Source organism: Castor canadensis, chromosome 11 (genome assembly GCF_047511655.1).
Source record: "Castor canadensis chromosome 11, mCasCan1.hap1v2, whole genome shotgun sequence".
Classification (NCBI taxonomy): domain Eukaryota; kingdom Metazoa; phylum Chordata; class Mammalia; order Rodentia; family Castoridae; genus Castor; species Castor canadensis.
The window spans coordinates 47,677,401-47,705,278 of record NC_133396.1 but is presented as its reverse complement, the minus strand read 5'-3'; the positions used below and the strand labels follow the sequence as shown (position 1 = coordinate 47,705,278).

Below are 27,878 nucleotides of genomic sequence, written 5' to 3'. Positions count from 1 at the left end.
GGCCCTTCTTAGGCTGCCTCCTTACAGGCAGGGAAGAAAAACAGGAAGGAACCAGTGGCTTTCCAGGAGCTATACTTCTGCCTTCATAGGAGCATGGCTGCCAGCCCGGGACCAAGGTCTTCAGCAAGAGGAAAAGAAAGCAGATATGGGTTCCTCTGAGAAAATGAAGTAAGAGGAACTCTAGATGTCAGACCCATCACACCTAATACAAGCCAGAAAATGTGCTCAGCACAGCATTGCAGAAAGGATTCTGGTTGGGCAATTCCAGGTTCTAGACTTGCTTCTGGCACTAAATGAATACATGCCCATATCACTCAGATCACTCTCTAGGCCTTAAGTTTCCTTTCTCTAGAGCATAATGGTTTAACATTACATGATCTCTGGGGTCCTTCTGAAACTAATACAATGTATCTCATCACATTTTTACATTGCCAAAATCAGATGATACCTCAAGGTCAATGACAGACAGTAAAATAAGAACAATAACAATGACAACCACTGTATGGTTGTAGCTCAGGTGCTTAATGTGAAGTATCTATTTTAATTCTCCAAAAACTTTGTAGAGTCAATATTATCTTTATCTCCCTTTTTATCATGAAGAAACTGAGGTTTGTCAAGGTAAAGTCACTTATTCCCAAGTCTTCGAGCGAGTAAGTTGCAGAAGTGGCATTTTAACCCAGGTAATTGACTCTAAACCGAAGTAGTGACTTTGAAGTGGGGAAAAGGTGGAGGAAGAAGGTAGAGGGAAAAGAGAAGGAAGAAGGGGAAGAAAGCAATTATTGAATACCCACTGCATGCCAAGCAACTGGGCTAGGTGTTTTTACCCATGATGTTAGGAGCTCCTGTTACTTTGTATCAATAGGGAGAGGGGTGAATTCCAGAACCCTCAACCATGTGCTAGACACTTAGCTGCATGGATCTGAAATAATCCCAAGTATTGCCTTTGCCAAGGAAAAAGAGCCAGAATCTTCCAACCAACAGTCCCAATAGTCTCTCTGTCTACTTAAATAACCATATGCTGTTGTATGAATTTCTACCTGAGGGTTATTATAGTTATATGAACTCTTAATTATCCATTCTCTGTGTATTATCCAAAATGGGTCATTTCTTTCCAAACTGCACAGGGTTTTCTTTTGCCTGGCAGGTGAGTAGTAGGGAAGTTTGATTCATTTCACTCTCAGTCTGAATCAAATGTAATTAGGAAGGCAAATCTCAGAGGGAACAATCTCATCACACATCCTAAAACCAAATGTCAGTGCCCTTCAGACAACCTGCCATGCTGAATTACCCTTTGGACCACTGATTCTTGAGGAATGTGTGTGAGTGAGTGCGGATCAGATGCTGAGTAAGAGTCCTGATGTTCCTTGTGTGTGTGCTTAACTCTCACATCCTCTCCTTGAGGACTGACTGTCTGCCTCTGACCCCTTCCTCTAGAGACTCATCAATGAAGCTGCATCCCTCCGTTGGCTAAAACTCACCCTTTGAAGTCCTGCAGCGTAATCGTGTCCCCTAGCAGGTCCAAGAACTCCTTGAAAGCTGGGCTTTCCTCATTGTTCCCAAATAGCTCCTCCTCCAGGGTCTGAAACAAAAATAGAAAAATGGGAGTTAGAAAAAGTCTTGTTGGTGTCAAGTGAAGGAATAGGGTTGTCCAGATCCCTGATCCCTTTCTTCCTTCTTTTCTATCTCCCAATACATTCACCATAGCTGTCCTCAACTGGAGGAAGGATTAATGGAGGATCACTCAGCAGAGCTGGGTAGTCAGAACAGGGTGATGAGACCTTTCTATCTGAGGCAAAGCTGAGGCAAAGAGCTCTTAGACGCAATGCCAAAAACAGGATCCATAAAGGAAAAATTGATAATTGGACTTTCAACAAGAACTAGTATCAAGAATATACAAAAAACTCACAAAACTCTATAGTAATCAAAAATACAATGAAAGAAATACAAATGAGTGTTGGTGTGGCTGTGGAAAAATCATATTTACTACTGATGGGAACGTAAAGTAGTGTGGCTGCTTTGGAAAACAGTCTAGAAGATCTTCAAAAGGCTAAAAATAGAGTTACCATATGACCCAGCAATTCCACTCCCAGGTATATATCCAAGAGAAATGAAAACACATGTCCACACAAGAATTTATACATGAGTGTTAATAGCAGCACTATGCTTAACAGTCCGTAAGTGGAAATAACTCAAATACCTATCAATTAATGAATGGATTAAAAATGTAGCTTATTCATAAAAAGGAATACTATTTGACCATAGAGAGGAATACAGTACAGATACACACTACAACACAGATAAATCCTGAAAATAATTTTCTAAGTGAAAGAAGATAGACACAAAAGGTGATATATAGTATGCTACCACTTGTAAATGATCCAGAATAGGTAAATCCACAGAGACAGAAAGGAGATTAGTGGTTGCCAGAAGCTAAGGGAATGAGGGTGGGGAGTGACTACTATTGGGTATTGGATTTCTTTTGAGAATTATGAAAATTTTCTGGAATTAGAAAGGTATTGTGGTACCACCCTGAGATTACACTAAAAACCCCATTATGAAGATATAAACCACATACTATTGTGAATTGCATGGTATGAGAATTATACTTTGATAAAGCTATTATTTTAAAAATCAGCTCAACAGTAAGAAAAATTTTAATTAGAAAATGGTCAAGACATGAGTAGACTTTTCACCTAAAAGGATATACGGAAGGCAAATAAGCACATGAGAAGATGTCAAATATCATTAGCCATTAGAGAAGCACAAATTAGAACCACAATGAAATATTATCACACATCTGTAAGAATCACAAAAATTTTTTAAATAGTGGCAACACCAAATCTGGCAAGGATGTAGAGAAAATGGATCCCTCATACACTGATGCAGGTAATAATCACTCCAAAAAAGAGTTTGGCAGTTTCTTACAAAACTAGACATGTAATTACCATACAATCAGCAACTGTACTGCTAAGTATTTATCCCAGAGCAATGAAAACTTAGATTCAAATAAAACCAATGCCTGTACACAAATGTTCATAGTAGCTCTATTCATAATAGCACAAAGATGGAAATGACTTGGAAGTCCTTCAATAAATGAATGAATGAACTGTAGTACAGCCATACCACGGAATCCCACCAGCAATAAAAAAAAAAAAAAACTAGTGACACACTTGAGAACTAAAATGAATCTGCTAAACAGAAAAAAAGCAACCCTGAAAGACTATAAGTTGCGTGGTTCCATTTATGTAACATTTTGAAGTAAAGTTTTTGAAGTTAGAGAACAGAGTCATGGTTGGGAGGTTAGGGACTAGAGGGGGAAGGGAAAATGGAGGCAGGAGGGAGATGGGCATGGCTATAAAAGTAAAATACAAGGAAACACTATGGCCATGGAATTGTTCCTTGACCATGGAACCTACACAGGGATAAAGTGACACAGAATGAAACACATACAAACACAGCATACACAAAGATAGGTAGATAGATAGATAGACAGATAGATAGAAAGATAGAGCAGTGTATTTTGTCAATGTCAAATCTTGATATCATGCTATAGTTTTATAAGACCTTTGGGAGAAAATGGGTCAAAGGTACATGAGATATCTTTTTATTATTTCTTACAAATATCTAAGACAAAAAAGTTGAATAGCTTAAAAAAAAAGCTGAGATCAGTAGCAAACTCTGCAAACAGCTATAGGCTTAAAATACTGGCTATAACCCTCGTGATCAACAGCTCTGCCCACAGTGGCAAGATCCACAAACAGCTGATGTTTCTACAAACGTCAGAAGGTTCTGCAAACATCTATGGACTGCGAGGAATGGATGCACACAAAAACACTGTAATCGCTTCAAGGACAAGTCTCCATAAGATAAATGTGAGTCTTTCACACACCCCCCCCACCAATGCCTGCTATTATTTTCAGCCATGCTGGGTATGGAACCCCCACCCTGTCCATGATAAACAGGTGCTCTACCACTCGTGCCTGCTTCATTACAAATAACAGCAGACCTCAGGTTCCAAACCTCCAAACCTTCAAGAGGCATCTAGTAGGTATCAATAACTTTATTTTGTTTTTAGTAGTATTTCTTTTTAGAATTATTTTCATTTCATGGCATGTAATACTGGTTTTCCAATTAGAGTAGTGATCTAAGATTTCTTCTAAAAATAAATGCACTATGACCTAGGGATGTAGCTCAATGGTAGAGCAGTTGCCTGGCATGTACAAGGCCTGGGTTCAATCCCCAAAACTGAAAAGAGAATCAATGAATGAATAAATGCACTTTATTTAAAAAAAAAACTTTATAAAGAAAATATTTAGTAGTTAATAGTATAGGTGTGATAAAAATGCAATATTGGTCTATAATAGAATAAAAGATATGATACAGATCCTGAGTGTGATCTGTGAAATTCTTAAGTTCAGAAATACCCCTTTCTAGTAGGGGTCAGCAAACTATGGCCAGTCTGGCCAACTTTCTGTTTTTATAAATAAAGTTTTATTCGAATACAGCCAGGCCAACTCATTTACATATTGTAGTACGGCTGCTTTTATACTACAGAAGCAGAGCAAAGTGATTATGATAAGATCCCAACACCCACAAAGTCTGAAAACTATTCTCTGGCTATTTATCAAAAAAGTCTTCTGATCCCTGGTCTTCAGCATACCACAGAGGTGCTACAGCTCTGGCCAAGCATCCAGTTTGCCTCAGATCATAAGGTCTAGATGTGTGAGAGCCACTGCTCCCAGGCAAGAAAACAGTCTATGTGTGTTCTGGGCGTGTGCCTCTCTTTCAAGATTCACACCCAGCCTGGTATTATTAGCATTGTCATTATTTTTATACTGGCCTTGAACTTGACCATGCACTCAGGGAGGGGGCCTTAGTCATCTCTACATCCCCCACAGTGCTTATCACAGTACATGACAAACAGGAGAGTTAGCTGAGGCTTATTTATATCCAAAGACCAGTATAGGGCTTTTATGCAGCAAATGTTCATATTAAATGTCCCCCAGCTGTAGGTCTGCAAAACAACAATCTGCCTAGTGTTTTAAAAAAAGAATTTAATCTTCCTGGTTCTCCTCCCACCCCCTGAAGCAGCATCAGGTACATAAACAACACACAGACTCCTTCTCAGAGGTGAATGGTTAAATGTTCAACAATTATAACTTTACTGGAGCATTGGATTATAATCTCCTTATAAAATCTGTTTTGATAAATTTCACAAGCAAAGAACTTTAATTATGGGGGTTATATTAGCCGAGCTATAAGAAATAAAAATGTAATATGTGAAAATAGTTAAAGTGGTTACTTGAATAATCTCCCTTAAATTATATGATTCATCAGTGCTGGTCTTTCAGACCCTAAACTCCTCACATAATTAGAGTTTTTAAGCAAACACATGTCACTTGTCATCTAATAATCTTCAGACAAGGAAATCAACTATCATCTAGGCAAGAAAGAGACTATCGTGCAAAAAAACCCCACAAATTATATGAGAGGACTCTACTAATCTGCCATTAGCAAAGCCAATCTTTTCATTCATTCATTAATTCACGTGTGTGTGTGTGTGTGTGTGTGTGTGTGTGTGTGTGTGTGTGTGTTTCACCATGCTAGGATCTTGGATGATACAAAGATGAAATGATAGTAGAATCTTCTTCTCACAGAACCTAGATGAGGAGACATCAGTATGTTTACCTGACCATTCTGCTTGGGATGTTAATAAACATCCATTGTACAAAACAGGTAGGGAACATGGGAAGTTAGTGGTCAAAGAAATATGGGAAACAGTGAGTTCAACAAAGTTACAAAGAAGTCTTTACCTAGAGAGTTCTTAGGGTCTTTAAAATGTTCCTACACAACAGACACCCCCTCCCCAAGTTATTTGCTCATAAACTGCTTCACCAGACTAGTGTCTCACAGAATGACACTTTGAGAACCATTTTTTGAGCAACTAACTCAGTGCTGGTCTTTCAGACCAGCCCATAGATAACATATAAGCTGAGACAGCCAGGAAGAGTGAGGCTTTACTACGTGAAAACCTATACTACCTTCTAAAAGACTTCAGGTTCATTTGCTTAGGGTAGGGAGGGAGAAAAGAGACTAAAATAAGAAAGCATAGGACATAGTGACCAGGGTGGATTCACAATGCTTACCTGCCTTGCTTTTTGATAAATGACCCCAAACTTGAATGTGTTATTCACATCATGCTCATCATAGGACACAATCATTTGGGAGGCCTGGAAAATGTAGAAGGGAAAAAAATTAAGGTTGTTTTTAATTTGGAGGCAAGTCAAGAAGCAAACAGAAGGGGAAGTACCCATTTTGGCAGAGAATATGCTCCTGATGAAAAACATCTACCCGTAAAGAAGAAGAGAGAGAAATAATAAGCAGAAAATCAGGATGCCACTCCAGAGGTCTCAGTTAGCTTCCAACACCTGGGCTTCACCAGCAGTAACCAAACCTCTGATCAGCCATTCTGTTCCCATCCAGATGTGCCAGCACATAAGGAGTCCACTGGGACTCAAGGACCTGACTTTACCCTTGTCTGTGACAGAAAAAGTAAAGCCAAACTCCAAACTGGTCAGTAAGGTGACTCTGGTTCTAATTCCACCTCTTTTCAGCAATATAATTTCAAGCAAGTCATTGTTCCTGCCCAGACTCCTATCCCTTTATGCATAAAATGAAGAATAATGAATAATAAGATATGCAAAGAGAAAAGATAAAAACTCTTGACCACTGGTTCTATCTAATTTTCTATTTTGCCTCATAGAGTTGTTGTCTGGGGTCAAAAACACTACACTCTAGTTCTAAATCTGCTGCTTTGACCACGCAGGTTTGAGTGAACCACTTAACTTCTCTGGACTTCACTTTCCTCCTCTGTTAAATGGAGATGTGTAAGTATGAAGATTCAATGAGACCACATAAAGTGCTGAGCACAGAACAGCTACCATCATCCTCATCATCCATGGAACCCTCCAAAAAGATCAAAGCTGAACCAGTTTGTTTAGAAAAAGCACATTTTGTTGCTGTTAGGATAACTTCTGCAATAAAAAGAAGGGATTCAATCATGTGTTATGCTAGGGGAAAAACAAACTTATTGGCTGAAATATACAACCCACGTTAAGTCGGCACTCATTATATCTCTATGAGGTTCTCAGCTGCCAGAGAAAATGACAATTCTCAGCTCCCTCAGTAAGAGCCCTGTTGCCTGAGGAAGCCCTCTACTCCTGCCTGAGATGAGTCAAAAGGGAGGAGGGGAGGAACAGCTGCCCTGCCAGGGAGAGGAACCAGACCATGAAGATCTCCCAAGGATCATTCTAAACTCTGTAAATTTTAGACACACACACACACACACACACACACACACACACACACACACACACACAAATCTCAGCCATATTCACAACCCAGTCAGAATTCAAATATAGAAAACATGAAAATACAGTGGCTCTTCATTATTACCAAGACCAGAGGATTTCCAAGTCAGAGAGTTCTATAGAAATGCACAATGTTGGATTCTCACGTGGATATGATTTGACAACAAGAATTGCCCAACATGTAGTTTAGTTAGGCCTTTATGATAAGGTTCTAATGTGTGGTTAACCGTCACTAACTCAGCTTTAATTACAAAGGGAGGTCAGTCTGAATGATTTAAAAAATAGAGTGTAGCATTTTACTGGTAAGTGTCTACAGATGCTAAAACAGCTAAAAAGAGGCTTCTGGAAGAAGGGCTCTGTGCAGCCACTGCAGATGGATATAGATGCTTCTGAGAGTGCCCTGCCCAGTCCTGGACATTTGTGCCAGTGAGTCTGGATATCCTGGCCAGGATGAGGGCCTCCCTTCCCTACCAGACATTTCAACTCATGGCTCCTGGCTGTCAGAGCTGGGACTCAGGGAACGGACAGAGTCAGCCCCAGCAAGCCTCAGCTGCCACAGCGTTGACCACAATGAAAGCTCAGAGCTCAGCTCTGCTCCATTTTCTCCCTCCAGTCCCATGAAGGAGCACTTGGTGCATGAGATCTTTTCCTGTGGCCAATTTCAAGTAATTCTCCATTGGGGATGATTTAAGTCCTTCCGTACCATAATTGTTCTTGAGTGGGTTTGTTGGTTTGTTTTGTTATTATTGCTCCTTTCCCGTTCACACTCCCATATCATAACTAGGGTCAAGATCGGGCCAACCTTAAGAAAACTGATATCAAAGAACCAGCAAGTTTATTAACTAAGGCCAGCAGGGGTTTTTAAGACCTCAGAGCTGTGGTAAAGTAGGCAATGGGAAGCCGAGACCTGCCTTTTACTTCTTAGTGGGTTTCTGCGCTCTGTATCATCACCCCTCCAAGATGACAGAGTGGATCTGCACCAGCCATCCCTACCCCAGCTACAGGTAGACTTATGCCCCATCCCAGTACTAGCCTTAGGGAGGTACAATTGGGACAAGGTAGAGAAGCTATAAAACTGTTACCCTCTGCCACCTTCACAACAAGATAAGGACCTACTCAACTGGGCTGGAAACCCAGGTCTGCCTGGTGATGGGTTCCCAGTGGACCAATTTGTGAAGAGGTTGGCAGGGAGAAAGGGAGACATAGAGATTTATCACAGAGAGACCACAAAACCCTACCACAATGCAAAGAGCTCCCTGCAGAGTCACAAGTGTGCAAATCCATGCCAAGTTGCAGAGTGGTGCTAGACAACAGGAAAGAAGTAGTATGAGGTTCTCACCTTGGGGTACAGGACAGGGTTGAATTTCAGCCCCACTGCATCATCACAAAAAGCCTAAATAGGGAAAAACACACACAGTTCAGGGAACATATCCATTGAGTCCACTGGGATCCTCTGCCTACCAAAAGAACACAGCATGGGAGGGCAAGGAACACGGGATTGGGATGCTTAGGCTCAAATTTTGGCTCTGCTGCTTGCTAATATGTGCTCAGACCTTTCTGGGGTTTCCTGATAAAGTGAGAGGAGGAACAAAATAAAGCCTGAGACTTATCCTTATTCTTGCCAGAAGATAACACCAAAAGTTACCCACCCTACCCCAGCTCCCACCAAAAGCATTCAGCACAATTCTCCCAGCATTCCTGTTCCCAGAGTGAGGGTCCAACTCTACCCAGCAACGCACCTGTCCCACCTCACTTGGCCAACAGTTCCCAAGTTCCATGCAAACCATGTGGTGAAATAGGCCCCTCTGTCAGCTGACAGTTCCTTATTCAGTGCAGTACTGGATCTGGACCATCCTTCAGCCTCTCCTCTTCTGTGAAAGTTGCCCTGTCTGCTCACTCCCCACCCTCCCCAGACACCCCATGGCACACTCCAGGGCCAACCCTGCCTTCCCATTTCTCTAGCTGTGACTACTTGGGGCAGAGACCACAGATTGGTGATACTATTCCCAGAGAAGCCTAAGTAGCAAGGATAAACTGGGGAGGGATAGGGAAAATGGAGGCAGCTACCAACAGCTCCCACCTCCTCCATGCAGTCAAGGGCCAAAGAGAAAAGTGTCTTCCCCTTTCCCAAGGACAGAGCCACCATCCCTACCCCAGAGGCCAGCCCAGGCTGACAAAGGAAGCTACCTCCTCAGGCATTTGATTTTACCTTTGCAATCTGAGGGACACTGGGCAACTTGCTCAGTCCAGCCAAAGGGATCCGCTCATGCACTGTCTTCAGTTTGGACCTGTACACGCAAAAGAGAGTAAGACAAGAGCACCAACCAAAAATATAGTCAATAAAGAAGATGGCTGAGGTCACACCAGGCTGGAGCACTCACTTCAGGTCTCCCTGGGGACAGACATACCTCCTTTCACCCAACCCATGTGCGGGACACCACTCTCACAGTAGGAAAAATGGGGTCTTTCTGGGTACCTCAGAGGAAGTGGATACTTAAAGCTATCTGCCACTGAAATATGGAAAATGCAATTAGTCACCCTCAAGGTCATCCTTATTTTTTGTCTTGTGTGTGGACTTTTTCTGTTCTCCCAGAAACTGGGCCCAGCTTCTAGATATATTTAGATTTTGACATGCAAATGAACCTGTATGAAAAGATAATCTAATATTTGAAAATCTGTATTTACTTAAAATATAAATGGGATGGAATCTGCTTTATAAAGGGATTCACCATAAGACTCTAAATTTAGCCTGTTCCCTTGATTCATGTAGCACATTACGAAAGTGTTGAATTTTACTGAATGCTTTTCCGCATCTGCTGTGATAATCACATGGTTTTTAATTTGTTAACCTGGTGGATTACATTTCTGTTAAGCCATCTTTTCATTCCATGGGTAAAACTCCATGTGGTTATGATGTATCATTTTTAATATCCTGCTGAATTTAATTGGCTAATTGTTTATTTAGATTTTCACATCTATGTTCAAAAGCAACATTGACCTATTTTTTTCTTCTTGTACTTCCCTTGCCAGGTTTTGATAGCAAGGTGTTATTCCTGACAGTCAAGTAAAGTTTCAGGATAGCTTCTTATTCTCTGAAATGGTTTTTCTAACACAGGGATTTTTTTTTTTTCCATTCCTTGAAAGTATGCTAAAACTCGTTTGTGACACTCTGGGCCGCTATCCTTTATTAGGAGGATACTTTACAGTTCTTTAAGGGTAAATGCTTAGGTTTCCTACTCCTTATTGGGTCAATTTCCATAGAAGTACTCTTTAAATGCATTGATACAAAGTTGGTTTTGGTAATCTCGGAAGACTTCATATCTGTTAGTAGTTATGCCACTCGTTCGTTGCTGTAATACTATTTGTTGGCTTTTTGTTGTTGTTGATATTGTTTTATGGTGTTGGGGACTAAATCCAGGGCCTTGTGCATGCTAGGCAAACGTTCTACCTTTGAGCTGCATCCCTAGTCCCTGTTTGTATCTTTTTTCTGTTTTCCTTAATCAGTCTTAGATGGAGGTTTATTTATTTTATTAGTCTTTTCAGAGAGACAGCATTTTGGTTTTGTTGATTGTCTCTGTTCTTTTCAACATTTGCTTTCTACTTTACTAGCATGTTCTTGGCTTTTTATTTCCTTCCTTCTATTTTCTTCAGAGTTTTTTCTACTATTTTTTCTACCTTCCTGACCTGCATGCTAACTCATTTAATCATTCCTGTTAATGAGAACACTTAGAACTATACATCTCCCTGTAAGTACCACTTTAATAGCATCCCACATGATTTGACAGGTAGTATTTTTTACTGCCATTTAGTTCTAAATATTTTGTTAGTTCATTTGTGATATACTCTTTAGCCCATGAGTTATTTACAAGGGTGTTTTAAGAAAAAAAAAAACTTTCCAAATACCAGAATTTTTTTCCTTCAGAATTTTAATTTATAAATTAATTTCTTATATACAGGGAACATAATATATATGATATTAATTATTTTAAATTTTGTTGACTTAATATATGCATTTTTCTTTTCACATTCCATGTGGGCTTGAAAAGGATTTCTTTCTTTTGTTGAGAGCAAGGATGATTGTTCATTACATTGCTCAAGTCTTCTATATCCTCACAAATTTTGTCTGGTTGATTTGTTATTTTTTGAGAGATATTATCAAAATCTCCAAATGTAACTAAGGACTTGTCTATATTTTTGTCAGTTCTTGCTTTTTAAATTCAGGACTATGTTACTAAGTACACATCCATGACTGTGAGGCCTGGGTGACTTGTCCTCCTTATCATCAGGTAGCCAAGGCCTTTGAGCATATTTCCCTGCCGAGCCTCTAAACAAATTCAGAAACAAACAGAATAACAATAAAGAGTACGGCAGTTAGGACTTGAAATAAGTCCTTTGCTACTGACAAAGACCCAGCAAGAACACACACCTTAGTACAAAGATGAGGTGCTTCTTTCTAACCAAACCCCAGAATTACCTACCCAGTCACAGGCAGTGCTGGGCAGGGGCAAGACCCTGCCAATGAGGGCTGCTCAGGGGAAAGCTCCAAGAGGAAAGAAAGAAAAAACACAGCTGCACATCAACATAGTTTGCTCCCCAACACAGCTATCAGAGAGAGCAGAGAAACCAAGGGTGCTGCACAAAAGTACTTCCTCCACACCACAAAAAACATCAGGAGTGGAGAAGTATTACCAAATTGCAAAGGAATGCTTCCTTTATCCCTAATGCTTTTGTCCTGAAATTCTACTTTGTCTTATTTTATATTAGTTCCGTGTCAGCTTTCTTGGTTAGTATTTTCCCATTCCTTTATGTTAAATCTTTCCATATCATTTTTTCTTAAGTACATATCTTATAAGCAGACTACAACTGAATTTTTAATTTAATCTGACAGTCTGATTTTTAGTGGGCTAATTTAATCTACTTATATTTATTGTAATTACTAACATAATAAAATTATTTCTGATATATCATTTTATATTTCGTATCCCCATATGGGTTTTCCTTCCTTTCTCTTCCCTCTCCTCCTTCCTCCCCCTCTCCCACCCTTCTGCTTAATTGAATAAAGTTGAGGGTATTTGAGGGTTTGGTTTAGTTTGGTTTGGTTATTCTCTTTTTATCCCTCTGCTAGTTTGGGAACTACAGACTATATTTCTATCATCTTCTAGTATACATTTTTATATTTTCCCAACAAACTAAAATTATTTCTCTCCTGTGGGGAACAGGAGTAAAAGAAAAACAAGTATGCTTTATCCACTGAATTCTTCCCTTCCCATCACCTTGTTACTTTGGTTTATAAATTTAGTTCAAGCTCCCTTTTAAACATGACAAAAATTGCTTCTTTTCTCAGTAAGTAATTAAATTTCTCAATAATATTTACCTATTTCTTGTTGCTCCTTCATTGCATCTTTTCTTCCAGGTTCTCTTTGTTTCTGGCTAAAGCACATTCTTTAGTAATTCTTTCAAGGAGACTCTGAGTTCTACACTGCCACCGCCCCCCCCCCCCTTTTTAAGGTATGAATACAGTTTTATTTTGTCTTTACTGGTAGTTTTTCTGGGTATAGAATTTTAGGTTAAGAATGTTTCTTTCTTCATTCTTTTTTAGTTTCTTGCTTGCTTACTTTCTTAGATGCTTGCTTTCTTGCTTTTAACACCGAAGATGCTGTCTCACACTGTCTTCCAACAACTATTATGGCAAAGGAGAAATTTATTCTCAGCCCAGTTTCACAAATTACTGTCTTTATCCTCAGGTAGCCTTGAAGTTTTTTTTAATTTTGATTTCTGATGTTTCACTTCAACATGTCTAAAGTATTATTTTGTTTTAAAATCATACTCAGCAGCAGGTTATGGGCTTTCTCCAATGGTGAAATTTTCTTGGCTGTTAACCGCTGGCTTTTGTTTACTTGTCTCTCTTTCCTTTTGAAACTCTTTTGACACAATGCTGAGGTTTCCTAATCTATTATCTACATATCTTATCTTCTTTTTCTTACACTTAATCTTTTAATCTGTGTTGTGTTCTGGATGAATTCCTTGGGACTATCTTCTGATTCACATCAGCATTTGTACAGACTAGATTTTATCCCACTTTTTATTTTGAAAAACTATTTTTATTTCTAATAATTCTAATTGTTTTCCTTATATACCCATATGTTCTTAATTTTTCTGTATTACAATTATCCTTTTATAGATACTATTCATTCTTTGGTTTTTTTTAAGCTCTTAAATATATTTGAGACTTTTTTTTTTTTTGAGACAATATCTCACTACACATAGCCCAGGCTGGCCTCAAACTTCTTATCCTCCTACCTCAGCCTCTTGAGTGTTGGGATTATAGGTGTACACCACCACAACTGGCTCTATTTTAAGTCATTTTGAAACCATTAGTTGCATCTCATCAGCAGTAAACTCATCTCCCAATTGTTGACATTTTGGCTGTCTTCTTAATGTCAATTTTCCCCAGGTATTGGGAATTTTCCACCCAATTTTCTCTATTCTCAGTGCAAGTCACCCTGATTTGATTCCCATCATGGCTGTTGGCCTGCACAGATCTGGGGCACCATTCACATTATGCAATCTGGTGACCTGGATCATCACCTGGCTCCTCTCAGCAGCCTCCTGACCCACCTTCCTGCTCTTGATCTTGCCTTTCCTACAAGCCATTCTCCCTAGTCTAGCCAGAGTGACCATTCTATGGGTCTGATCAGGACATTCTCGCTTCTGTAGCTCTCCTATTGCTCTTAGGGTAAAATCCAAGATCCTAAGCCTCATCTGTACATGATCTAGCATTTCCCCAACCCTCCAGCATGATTTCTCAACCTTATGCACACTCAGACACACATTGCACACTCAGACCGTCTGGAACAGTCTTTCAGTTCTCCCTTACCATCTACCTTTTGCACCATCCTCACTAGCCTATAATGATTCATGTCCAGAAGAAAAAGATGAGTAAGAATATTTAAATTGGGGTTGAGGGGATGGCTCACTGGTAGAGTGTTTGCCTAGCACGTACAAGGTGCTAGGTCCAATCCTTTGCACTAAAAAAAGAGAGAGAGAAAGACAGCAGAGTAGCTCAAGTGGTAGAGCACCTGTCTATCAAGCATGGGGCCCTGAGTTTAAACCCCAGTACTGCCAAAAAAAAAGAGAAAGAGAAAGAAAGGAAAGAAAAGAAAGAAAGAATATCCATAATGTATTGAATGCTTTCTATTGCCAAGTAACAAGATGAGAGATTATTCCTCACATATCCCCATCACTAAACAAAGTCTGGTACATATTAAGCACTGGTTAAACAAATACTGAATGAATAATGCATTTCCTCATATTAACCATCCTTGCATTGCTAAAAATTATTCTTAATAGTTTGCTTGGATTTGAGTTTCTGGGACTGATATCTTGTTTCAAACATTCTTCTATATAAGGAATACTGGGCCCTATTATTTTTTTCTTTTTCATTTTTTAATTTGCACTTCATGTGAATTTTCTAAGCATTATCAAATTAACTAGGAAGCTTTCCATATTGCTCTCTTCTCTTGAACAGTTTAAGTAACATAAAATCTGTTTCTTTAAAATTTAAAATGTCTACCTGCAAAAATATCTAGACCTAGAAGCATTTGGAGACATAATTCTTTGAGAAGTTTTCAGTGTATTCCATTGTTTTTGGCGCACTGGAGTTTTTTACATTTTATCTCATCATGAATTATATTTGATAATGTATATTTCCTTAGAGGGGCATCTGTTTCAAATAACATTTCCAATTTAATAGCATGGGCTGAACACAGCATCTACTAATAATTATTTAATTTCCACATCTGTGCTTATATTTTATGCATAATTTTGCATATTTTATTTTCTCTTTTTATCTATGTTTGATTACCAGTTATCTATATTGTTTTGTTCCCCCAAACAGATGCCTAGATTTATTTATCAAGTTTTGTGGTTTTTTATTTCTAATTTATTCATTTCTCCATTAATCTTTGCCCATTACTTCCTCTTAGTTTCTTTAGGTAATAATGTTGATCATAACAATAGCAGCTACCATTTTCTAAGTAGCTACAAAATACAAGGCCCTGAGTCACCAAGACACTAAGTACTCAATATTTTTAAGGTATATACCATCATTGCCATTTCACGAATGAGGAAACTGAGGCACTGAGAGGTTACTCACAATGATAACTTTCAAATATCATTCTTTCTTATTTAATAATAAACTGTTTAAGGTGGTAAATTTTCTTCTAAGTACAGCTTTGAATAAAACCCATTAGTTTTTATGTGATAGTATAAATGTCAGTACTTTATAAATGTTCTGTAACTGTGGCTTTGATTTCTTCTCTGTCCTAAAAGTTACTTAGGAAACAATTGAGATATTTATTTCTAAGTGGTTAAGTGGGTTTTCAAAAACATTCTTTTGTTATTAACTTCTAGTTTTATTGTCAAAATGTAAGTGACTATATCCAGCAGTATTTGCTTTTTAAAATTAATTTAGATTTGCCTCTTGGCTCAAAAGTTCCTAAATCTAGCTGCGAACAAGAACTATCTGTAAGTTCAATCTCCAGCACTGGAAAAAAAGAGAACTACCTACAAGATTTTTAAAAATAGAAATTTCAAATAACAATCCAATTTAAAAAAAAACAAAGCTTATGAACCGAATTCACAGCAAATAAATATAAGTGTATATATGAAGAGATGACTCCAAATGCTGGGCAGAGTCTCCCAGGCTGACCTTATGGCACACACAGAGGTTATTAGAATGCTCTGCTCAGATTTTAGGTTGGAGAGCTGGTTGCTATAAATTGGAGACATCAATTAAATAATTCAGAAGTCTCTGGAGAACGAGGGAAAAGCTGGGAGAGCTGTCACTGCCAGCAAGGGAATTTCACGTCTGGATAAATAAAGCTGCTAATCCATGCAGCCAATTTTTCATGCCTGGATTCCAGTTTGGCCAGGCAATCACTCCAAGTACATGATGTGATTGTCCAACTTCCTAGCTGTACATGGCTTCTCTCTGCCCTCCTACTCACTGACTTTCAACTGAGGAGAGCCACATTCCAGCTTGCCTTGGGACTCCCTAGGCATTCATTTCAAATGTTGCTAACCCAAAACAACAAAATGGGTTCTATGTGCAAAGACCCCTGACTATTCAGGGCTCTCTCTCACTCCTGAAGGATACAGGGTTCTTCCAGAATCTCCAATTCCATAATTTCCCATACTACATTGCTTCCTAAGGAAGGGAAACTGGGGTTCAACTCAAATCACCTACATTTTGGTCCTAACTGTCCCATAAATTACAAAAAGAAAAACAAAATAGAAGTGTTTGTTGTGCCTGGCAACTTTCTCTAGCTTTAGGCCCTGATAAGATAGAATTAGCACTACAGAAAAGGGCTTTGGTCCTTGTGTTAAAAAAAAAAAGCACCTTCCTTCTTTCCTCTCTCCCTTGCTTACTTCCTTACTTCCTGTAGCCTAGGCTGGCCTAGAATTCATGATCCTCCTGCCTCAGCAGAGATAACAGGTGTGTACCATCATGCACTACCAATTTTCTTTATAGAGGCTCATTTGGGTACAAATCCTATTTGGAGTCCAGGTATTACTGCCTCAGAAGATTATCTTTAGCTATTTCATTGACTCTTGCATTCCTTGAAAATTCTATGTATACCCAGGTGAACCTTCATAAAGACATTTATTTCCTTCATAAATAAGAGCAAACTGGGCACCACTAGCACACCCTTGTAATTCTAGCTACCTGGAAGGCTGAGATCTGGAAGACTGTGGTTCAAGATCAGCTCAGGCAAAAATTTAGCAAGACCCCATCTTCATGGAAAATGCTGGGTATGGTCATACACGCCTGTCATCCCAGTGATATGAGAAGTGAAATAGTTGGATCATGGTCATGGCTGGCCTGGGCAAAAATCAAGACCCTAACTCCAAAATAATCAGATCAAAAAAAAAAAAAAAAAAGATGACAAGATTGGATGGATGCTAAGGACTTTCCCAAACCACACCCCTTGTACCTCTCCCAAAGCAGGGTTAGAGGTCCTTATTCCTTCCCATATTTATCTCAAAATTTGGGGCAAGAACTTCCAACTAGATTAAAGAATATGAATTGAGAGCTTAGTAGACTCACTGAAGTCTGTTAAGCACCAAACCATGCTCTTCCTGGCCTCTCTACTAGTAATAAAGGTAAACAAGACAACTCCCTTGGGCTGCCACAGCATCCTGTGCAAATGACTGAGATAATACTTGTGACAAATAAAATTCTCTGGTTTTCTCACTTGCTAGAAGATAAGCTTTTAGGAAACAGGACCAAGTCTCAGTCACAATTGTTCCCAGCACCTATCCCAGCTAGTGGTTCAAGGGAGGTTTTACAAAGCATGTTAGCTGAACCAAATAGAAACTAGTTCCAGTTACTGCCCTTGAGTAGGTCATAATCCACTTCTACTATAAATCGGTGCTCCTGTTGTGAATGACTCTCTAGCTCTGGGAACCCAGCACACTCAACAGACACTTTGGGTTCACCTTCCTGACTAAGTGACCACCAGAGACAACCCTCTCCCAAGGTGCATCTCCGTTTGATGAACCACACTGTCTTCCTGGCTTCCTCAGGTCCCTCACAAGAAAGAGAGGCAAGGCATGGGCTCTAGGTGACCTTGAGAATCAGACAACTGGCAGAAACACCTGAGTCACAGTGCCTGGCAACTTCATACACAGCCCCAAGATTCCAGCATGTCTGTCCCTCCAGCACACCCAGACCAGACTGGTCAGACTAGTATTTCCTCTCTTCCTCCTCACTGAAGGCAGCCCCCACCTGGAGGAGGCGTGACCTCCACCAGTGCCACAGCCCCACCTGAGAATGATCCGAAGGTACTCAATCCCCTCTGCTTCCTCACACTTGATGGACAGGATCAAGTTCCCCAGGCTGCTGCCAGTACAGTAAAAGTTTAGATGATCCTAGAAATGGAAACCAGGTGTGAGTGGAGAGGAGGCAAGCCTCCAGACCCATCCCCTCCCCAACCCAATCACCTACTTCACCAGGAGGGAGAAGCCTACAGAAACAAGGAAGAGAACGCTACTGTTGTCACTGCCATAAGTGGTGGTGGTGATAATGTTGTTAATTATGGTGATAACATTAACGAGCACCAAACACTGAGTACTTCAGATGTGCCCGGTACCTTAGTATGGGCTCAATACCCATTATCTTCTTTAACCCTAACCACAACTTTCTGAAAAAAGTGAGGCCATTGTCACCATTGCACAGATGGGGTAGTCAATCTTCAGAGATGCTAAGTAACTGTCAAAGGTCACACAACCAGTGACTGACAGATCAAGGGTTCAACCTCACATCTATTTGGACTCTGAAGCTCAAGTTCTTCACCACTGGCTACTGAGTTCATTTTCTCACTCCCAGGTGGTAGTGGCAGCCCTCACCAATCCAGGCTGCTTGTGGGAGAAAGCCAGGAGGATCCCAGCATCTCCACCAAAGGGAGCCAGTGGAATCTGCATTTTAACAAGATCCCTAGAGTGGGGGATTTGGATGCAGCCTCCTCCAGGTGAAACTGCAAAGCTGCCTTAGGCTGGAGATTTCCGGACTTGGGGAATCTAGCAAGTCTAAAAGGACAGAATATATTTAAAGAAATATAACTTTATCACTGGTAAGCAATCAGACGTTCACAGCACCCCATCAGGGGACAAGCCTGAATGAGGACATGAGAGATGTGTACTGTATAGCTGTAAATGGAGATGTCTAAAGTGTGAGGCCATCTTTTTCCTTGAGCAGTTAAACTCCACCCCACCCTCCTTCACCCCCAAACACTACCTATTCCATTGCCTCCTACAATGCTTGTTGGGGGTAGACCCCAAACAGGGACTCTGCACCACTCCCAAGACACTTCCAGTCAGCCCTTTCAACTAAGACAGAGGCAAGCAGCAAGGAAGGAGACAACAGAGGAGGCCTGAAGAGAGGACCCCAAGCCAACCACCCTGGGTGTATCCCTTCCAGCAGACCTCTGGGCCTCACCTTCCCTAAGAAGTGCCTGCGGTAGGCCCTTGCTTCGGCCTTGCACTCGAGCTTGTAGCCAAATGTGTTGGGGCTGAGGCTGTCCTCTTCCTCCTCCTCACAGATACTGCTGCCCAGTGATGTCGGGGTGCCCACGTTCTCTGGGTCCTCGATCCAATAGCCCCCAAACTGGGGAAGGATGACCAGAGGGTATGGGCCTCCCTTCTCCACAACCTAGAGGCAGAGGACGGTCTTGACCCTGCAGCCTGTTTTAGAGCTGCAGGGAGTGCAGGGGAAGGAGGGGGTCCACTGGTATCCCCACCCACCTCTGAACTGCTCCAAGGAGGGAAGCCTGGCATATGAGCCCAAGGGCAATAACATGAATCTCCCCTCTGAGCCCCATAAGAACCTCCAGCTTCACTTGCTGACCCTGTTGCCCCAGGGTTGCAAGGCCTGGATGGGAGCCCCCATTTTAAACATAAAAAAGCTAAGGTCACAGACAAAGACAGAAAAAGATCTCAGACCTTCAAGTCCCAGGCCCAAGGTTCTCTCCCAAGAAGGGCTAGGAAGGGCCATCACCTCCCGAGGGGTGGGACCCAGATTGCGCTGCAATGCAGCTGGGAAGCTCCTACCTCATCAATGCTGGGGTACGGGATATAGTCATCCTGCAAGACAAACAGGACAACATCACCACTAGCCACAGCAATACCTGTATAGTCAAATCACTGTTTCTGTGTCCCTCTCCCGGGTCTGGGGAGGGTGCATTGCAGGATCTAGCAGGTTGCACCAAGATTGTGGGGAAAGCACATTAGATGGAAGAGCAGCCTAGAGGCAGCTCCAGGATCTTATTTGTACATCCACTGAGCTCATTTCCAAATTGACAGAATTTGAATGCAAAGGCAATGGGCAGAAGACACAGCATACAAAGGGGTTGCTCTTGTCACCCAGAGTGACAGCAGCTTCTCTCCCTAGGATCCTGAAATGGGAGAGGACCCCTAATATCCCCCAGAAGACCTCTACAGGTACCGGGCTCATCTTCAAGTGATAAGCTTCACCCTTGGGTAGGCCTTCGAAACAGAACCTGAAGCTGAGAGCTGATGGCTCACTGGCACCCAGAGTCTGACAACCCTAAACACTGCAGGTGCATGCACAGCATGAGTGGGGAGAAGCCAGGCCAAGGCTCCATCCTTAGGTCACACTTGAGGCCTCCACCCACGGCCTGCTCAGAAGCTACCTTCAAGGCACTGAGCCAGAGCCTTTGCTGCCCACTAGGCAGGAGTCTAACAAGGGCAGTCGTGTAGTGGCTCCTGGTGAAAACCAGAGTTAGACAGGAGAAGAGCCCAGAATATTCAATTCTCCTCTTGCCCAGCCCACTTGGTCACCACCTCAGCCCTCAGCCCACCTTATTCTTCTGGGGTCCTGGCCTTTGCTCTTCAAGCTTGATCCCCTGTGAAAACAAGAAAGAGAAGATCCATGGAAGCAAAAGTTACAAAAGAGGGGCCCACCGGAGGAATTTCTAGGCGCCTTGCTGGGGTTAATGGTACCATAGCACAACAGCTGGCAGATGCTGGGCCCTTGCACCTCCCACACCTGTTTGCTGTCAGTTCTCACAGCAGCCTTAGACAAGGCAGCAGCATAGCCAGTTAAGAACATGGACTTCAGCCAGATCACCAAGGATGTTCAAATGCCAACATTGCTATTTACTAGCCTGATAGACAAGTCACAGAAACCTCTCAATGACTCATGTTCTCATCTGGAAAATGAGAATGATGGCAGCACCCCCCATTGCAGTGAAAGTTTAAGGTTGTAATGGGTTAGGCCCTTGGGACACTGACTGGTATACAGTAAACACTATGGGTTATCATATAGCTCGGCAGAATCTTCATCCTAGAATTTAAATATCTTCCCTAGAGCCATTGAGACAGCAGGTGAGCAGGAAAGATGGGAACTCATGTCTGCTAATGCAAGAGCCAGCACTCTGGACCTCATGCCTGCAAGTGACAGGCAGAAGTCCTGTGCCTGGTCTTCATTCTGCTGTGAGCTTCCTATTAGTAACCTATAGCACTTCCTCTTGAATCTGACTGCAAGGACTGGGAACAGATTAAAGGGGTTCACCTGCAAGTGTCTAGGAAATGCACTTCCGGGAGCAGCTTCTTGTCTAGCAGTCCTACCCTCAGGTCTTACTTAACTGAGTTGTGCAAGAGAGGAACACATGGTGTACCCAAGACAGTTTGACTAAATCAGGGAAGAATATAAGCTAGTGGAACAACCTAGGAGAGATAATTTCCTCTATAGGGAGGAGAAACAGAAGCAGCACCTGCCTGGTCACAGCACTGTTACAGTAACCTTTGAAGCTCACAGAACCTTTTCACCAGCAAGGAAACTGAGGCCTTAGAAGAGGCTAAGTCTGGTTACCTGCCCACCAGGTGCATGACCACACCCCATACTCCCTGGGCACTATGGCTCCTGCTATCTGGATGGATTTAGATTCTTCTCTGGACTTCTCAGGGCTGAGTCACCCCAGAGACACATTGTTCAGGAGGGTGTGGGAGGGCTCCCTCCACCAGACAGGTGCTTCTCTCACACACAGGCAGAAAACCACCTGGGTGGCCTTGTAGACCTTGTCCAGGTTCGCAACCTGGACATGTGGGGGTGGGGGAGTGATGTCAGGAGTTTGTTTTGCTTGTCCTGCATTAGTCATCACTGTCTGGAACAGTCCCTATGGCAGGAGAGCAAACCTTCCCCAGCCCCTTAGCCACTCCATTATCTCACCTACCACAGAGCCCCTGCTCCAAGCATTATCCTTATTACTCTTATTATTTCCCTTTATCTCCTCCCCCTACCATGAAGAAGAGAGGGAAAGTGACTTGACCAAGGACACTCAGCTAGAAGACATCAAGCTGAGACCCAAACCCAAGACCAGAGGATCCAAAGTATGCACACTTAGCCTCTCTTGGCTTCATGGGGCCGAAGCCCCACTTAACTGGGGTTGGGCCCTTCATCAAATTCCTAGACTCTTGGGGTGGGATCAGAGGTAATGGATCTTAGCTTCAGCCCTTCACCACTAGCAGAATGACCCAGACACTTAATTGCTCTGAGGTTCATTTTTCCACAACTCCAAGATGAAGAAAGATAAAGCCCAAGCCCGAGGACAGAATCCGGCCACACCATGCAGTGCTTCATCACCGTCAGTTCCCCATATACAAGTTTCATACCAACAGAGTTGTGAAAAGTGTAAGCCCCCTGGGGTCGGCATCCAGTAGACACATGGGAGAATCTTAAATTAGGAACTTTGGCTCCCATTGTCCCCACTGAGATGAAAGCAGCAAAGCACCACGGATGTCAGCATCATGGAGATAAAGAAGGGAGACTAAAAACAAGTTCCTTGTCCTGAAGAGGCTCCCAATCTAGCTGAGAAGACAGGCCCAGCCGCCTCTCAAAACAGGGTGGTTTGAGGCCAGTTAAGTGGGGCTGAATTCTGCACTCACACAGAGAAGCCCTTTGTGGGGGAGGAAGGGAACTCCAGGTGGGGGTGAGGATAGATGAGTTGTAGGAGGAACCAGGGAGAAGGCAGGTGAGCTGCCAATCCACCTCCACCCCTCCAAGCTTGCCAGAGTGCCAGGGTCTTGTTGGCTTGAAGGGAAAACCCCAGCTTTGCTCCAAGCAATTGAGCAATTAACTATGCCCTGTCTCCCACCACTCTGCAGCGCACATGCTAGCCCTGTTTCTGCAAGTGGATTATAAATTCCCTAAATGCATATAAATGAGTTTGTAGTTCACACATGGGCTGGGCAAAAAGGGGAATTTTAATAATTTACTTGTGGTAATAGAACAACTTCCCTCAGGAACACCTGGCATCTCAGGACTGTCCTGCTCCACATTTGCTCCTCCTCCTGGAGCTTCTAGACCATTATTATAGGATCTTCCTCCTTTACTCAGGGTGAAAAGTATCATCAGACACCGGCTTGGCCCTCTGGCTCTGAAGTACTTACTAGCCATTCATCCTGCAGTGCTTAAGGCCTCAGGTTTTCTCACCTGTGATACGGAGATGATGCTACTTAATATACCTACTTTTGAGGGCCTTGTCAGGATGAAATAATGCCTGTCAACCTCTGAGCCCATGTGTACCATTATCAACTGCTTTTTCCCACTCTTCCCACTGCTATCAATTAAAATCTGGACATCTGCTCACATTCCCTAGAGTAATAGCTCTATTTGTGAGCCCTGGCGTGGGGGGGGGAGGAAGAACTGGTTCCAGAACCCCCAGGATACAAAAATCTTCAGATAGTCAGTTCCCTTATATAAAATGGCATAATGTTTGCATAAGAACCTATACATATTTTTTTTGGTTGTTTTTTTTTTAATTTTATTATTCATATGTGCATACAAGGCTTGGTCATTTCTCCCCCCTGCCCCCACCCCCTCCCTTACCACCCTCTCCGCCCCCTCCCTCTCCCCTCCACCCCCTCAATACCCAGCAGAAACTATTTTGCCCTTATTTCTAATTTTGTTGTAAGAGAGTATAAGCAATAATAGGAAGGAACAAGGGTTTTTGCTGGTTGAGATAAGGATAGCTATACAGGGAGTTGACACACATTAATTTCCTGTGCATGTGTGTTACCTTCTAGGTTAATTCTTTTTGATCTCACCTTTTCTCTAGTTCCTGGTCCCCTTTTCCTATTGTGTGCCATTACTTTAAATCACCTCTAGATTACTTACACTACATAATACAATGTAAACACTATGTAAATGGTTATTACACTGTATTGTTAGGAAAGAAGGACAGGAAAAGGTCCTATACATGTGTAGTACAGCCACAATTCCTCTCCCCACTCCCAGTGTTTTCCGTTCTGGGTTGGTTTAACCCGCAGGCTTGGAACTGCAGATAGGGATTGTGATTACAACAGGCACTCAGATCCACTTTGAACCCTGACTTTCATGTGGTGCCTACCAGGTATTTCCATACACTATTTCATCCCAACCACCATGGCTGTGGGTATTTTTATTCTTAACTGGAAATGGTAATGAGTGTTGGATGCAATGGCTCTCCCACCCCGACAGGACTCCCCTCAGAGGGGCCTGTTTTTTCAGGCTTTCTTTCCAACCCATTCTAGGAACAAGGCCCCCTTCAAGCCCTCTCCTCATAGATGGAGTTTATGGCGTCCCTGGGGGGCCCCTCCTGTCCACAGGCTGGAGTCTTCCTCCCCAAGTGTTCTGTGCTGCTCAACAGTGAAATGGCCTGTTGTCTAGGCTGAGGGGCTCCTCCCTCCAAGACTCCTCCTAGTATGGAGCCCCTCGAGGTCCCCACAGCACCCACATCCAGGGCTGGGCTGCTTCCCACTTTGGAGGTACTCACCTGCATTTTCTCCAGCATCTCGAAGAACTCCGCTGACTGAAAGACACAAAGAGGATGGGAAAGAAAGATGGTGTCAGCCAAGAGATCAGCTGAGAAAGTCTCCTGCTCACAACTGCCTGAAAGCCAAGCCCTGGCCTTCCTCAGGGAGGAGATTCATTTGGGTCAAGAGAGAAGATAATTTGATTTTGCCTTTGCAGTGCTAGAGGGCCAGACCACCTCATACAACAAAAGAGGAAATAAAACAGGCCTAGGCTGGCAACTAGCCCTGGGGAGAGCAACCACTCCATCTCTGTCTCAGAAAGGGGCAGTGGTGCCCCTGGGAAAAGCCAAGCTCCTTCAACTGACCAAGAAGACTCAGCCACCAAAAAGATATTTATTTGGGATATTTTCAACCCAACAGTGGAACCAAAATGCCCAAAACACATAGTTTTCCAACATCTGTAACAATACAGGCATTTTCTGTCTCCTCCTATCAAATCTCACCCAGGACAGGAGAGAGAAAGCCAATAAGTACAGCCAGGGCAGCCAAAGGAACTTGGGTCCTTGGTGTGCCTCTGGGCCACCTTGGCCCTGGCTGCCTAGGCATCACTTTGGGACCCTAGAGATAGTGAAATGAAGCTTGAAACCTGTTCAATGGAGCCTCCAGGCTCCTGGATGGACTATTTTAAACTCCCAAACAGCATCTGTCCAGCTACCTTTGTAAACTCCAGAGTAAGGGCAGAAAGGAGAACAAGGAAAAGGGAGGGACAACCGAGGTGCTGGCAGCTCTACCCTAACAAAGAACACACAGGGATCCCTCAGGAGGCTCCCACAAAAATAGCTCCTTTTTTATGCTTACGTCACTGACCATATCTGGGCAGTGGTACCTGGAAGTCAGTGACTGCCCAGAACAGATAGTGCCCAGATGAAAGAGAGACAGAAGCAATGATGAAGGCACCCAACCTTGTCACTTCTTTATGCAGAGTCTCCCAACACCCTTTCTGCAGGCACCAATGAGCTAGAAGTGTCTGGGACCCCACTACCTTCACAATTCTTCAGAAGGGAACCACTGTGGGGGGTGGGGAGAGACCCATTCCTGCTGCAAACCCAAACCCGTCAGGCCAAAACAGGTCTATTAGACACAGAAAGTGTCTTACCAGCAAATCAGGAGCTAGAGTCTGAAACCCCACATGTGAACATACAGAAATAGGCTTGGAGCACTACATCCAACACCCTTGACCAGAGAAGCCACCTAACACCCAGATCACAAGTACACCCTTCCTACTTGCTCTAGGTACAAATGCACCAGCCACTTGGCCTTACCAACTCCAGCTTCCAAAAGACCAGGATTGCCAGACACAAAAAGTTTACACAAATCAATAAAGATAGAAAGGTGAGCAGAGAGAGAACAACAGGACAGAAACAAGCAGCATTTTAAATACACAGACCTCTGACCCAGCAACTACACTGCTAGCAATCTATATTCTACACATTTGCACATGCACATAAAGACACTCTTAGGCTGGAGGAGTGGCTCCAGTGGTAGAGCACCTGCCTAGCAAGTGTGAGGCCCTGAGTTCAAATCCCAGCGCTGCCAAAAAAAAATATATATATATATATATATATATATAAAGTAAAGATACTCTTAGTATGATCTCTGCTAGGAGATGTGGCTTCAGCAGTACAGCGCCTAACTATTGAACCAACTCAGAAAAATAGAAAATCGGAAAAGACATATAACAAAGAGATTGAATTAGTAATTAAAAAACTACCCATCAAGAAAAAACAGATGGCTTCATTCATAAATTCTACCAAATATTTAAAGGAGAATTCATACTAATTCCCCATGCTCACTATAATAAAGGTGAAAAGACAATCCAGAGAATAAGAGAAAATGTTTGTAAACCATATCTCTGATAGAGACTGTATCTAGACTACATAAAGAATTCTAACAACTCAGTAACAAAAAAAAAAGACAAACAACTACTTTTAAAACTGGGGAAATTATCTGACTAGACATTTCCCCTCAAACAAGCCACACAAATGGACAATAAGTGTTATGAAAAGGCACATCATTAACCATCAGGAAACAAAGCAAAACCAAATGAGATTCCACTCATATCACTAAGATGGCTATAGGCAAAACATAGAAACAAAGTATGAACAAGAATGTAGAGAAACTGGAACCCTCATCTATTGCTAATAGAAAGGTAAAATGGAACAGCCACTGTGGAAAATAACTTTATGGTTCCTCAAAAAATTAAACAGAGTTGCCACATGACCCAGATATTCCACTCCTATATATATTCCCAAAAGAACTAAAAATGGGTACCCAATAAATACCAATAAACCAATGCTCACAGCAGCATTATTCATATTTGCAGAAAGGTGGAAACACTCTAAATGTCCATCCACTGGAGAAAGATAAACAAAATATGGCACATCCATGCAATGGAAGAGTATTCCATTATAAAAAGGAATGAAGTACTGATACATGCTACGATATAGTTGTACTTTGAAAACATTACAGTAAATGAAAGAAGACAAACATAAAAGACTATATATTACATGATTCCATTTATACAAAATGTCCAGAATAGGTAAATCCATAGAGACAGGAAGTAGATTCATGGTTACTTAGGGCTAAGGGGGCTTAAAGGATGACAGGTAAAAGGTTTCTTTTTGAAGTAATGAAAATGTTCAAAAATTGATTGTGATGATGGTGGCACAACTTTGAAGACACACCAAAACCCACTAAATAGTACAGTTTAAATGGGTGACTTCATGTATGTGAATTATCTCAATTGAACTATTCAAAAACAAACTATGTAGCCATTGAAAACAAATACAATTGATTTATTTTGCTTAGGTAAGACTCTCTCCAAAGTACAGTAAGTTGGGAGGAAGAGGAAGTCAGAGGATACCACATGGAATATGTCCCTACTTTTATGAAAACCTTAAAAACAAAATCTACAGCAACCTACATGTACGTATATAAATACATAAAAATTATCTGGAAGAATACACCTCAACGCTGTCAAAAAGTTTTACATCAAGAAAGGAGAACGAAAGGCCCTGTGTATCACAGTAGACATTTTATACTTGAAGACTGAACAATTACCAACCTAATCGGTTTGTTTTACATTACATTAAGATATTATGGAGGATGTGAGGCTGAAATGGTTTAATATCAGAG

At 41.9% G+C, this 27,878-nt stretch overlaps 1 protein-coding gene across 17 annotated transcripts in view; it reads right to left on the bottom strand.

The window, feature by feature from the left end:
* Positions 1-27,878, bottom strand: part of Rap1gap2 (RAP1 GTPase activating protein 2) — a 226,847-nt gene that overhangs the window by 39,744 nt on the left and 159,225 nt on the right. For 12 of the 17 annotated variants that reach the window (XR_012438714.1, XR_012438715.1, XM_074046620.1 and 9 more), the window contains 9 exons: positions 24,704-24,739; positions 20,750-20,794; positions 19,980-20,012; positions 19,369-19,581; positions 18,199-18,302; positions 9,580-9,658; positions 8,710-8,763; positions 6,147-6,230; positions 1,479-1,579 (listed from right to left, as the gene is read on the bottom strand). Coding sequence is in view for 15 of the 17 variants with exons in the window: in XM_074046620.1 (XP_073902721.1) it covers positions 1,479-1,579; positions 6,147-6,230; positions 8,710-8,763; positions 9,580-9,658; positions 18,199-18,302; positions 19,369-19,581; positions 19,980-20,012; positions 20,750-20,794; positions 24,704-24,739 (749 nt within the window). In the remaining 2 variants the exon portion in view is untranslated. The remainder of the gene's footprint in view (positions 1-1,478; positions 1,580-6,146; positions 6,231-8,709; positions 8,764-9,579; positions 9,659-18,198; positions 18,303-19,368; positions 19,582-19,979; positions 20,013-20,749; positions 20,795-24,703; positions 24,740-27,878) is intronic. The other 5 variants (XM_074046621.1, XM_074046629.1, XM_074046630.1 and 2 more) reach the window with 1 other exon arrangement.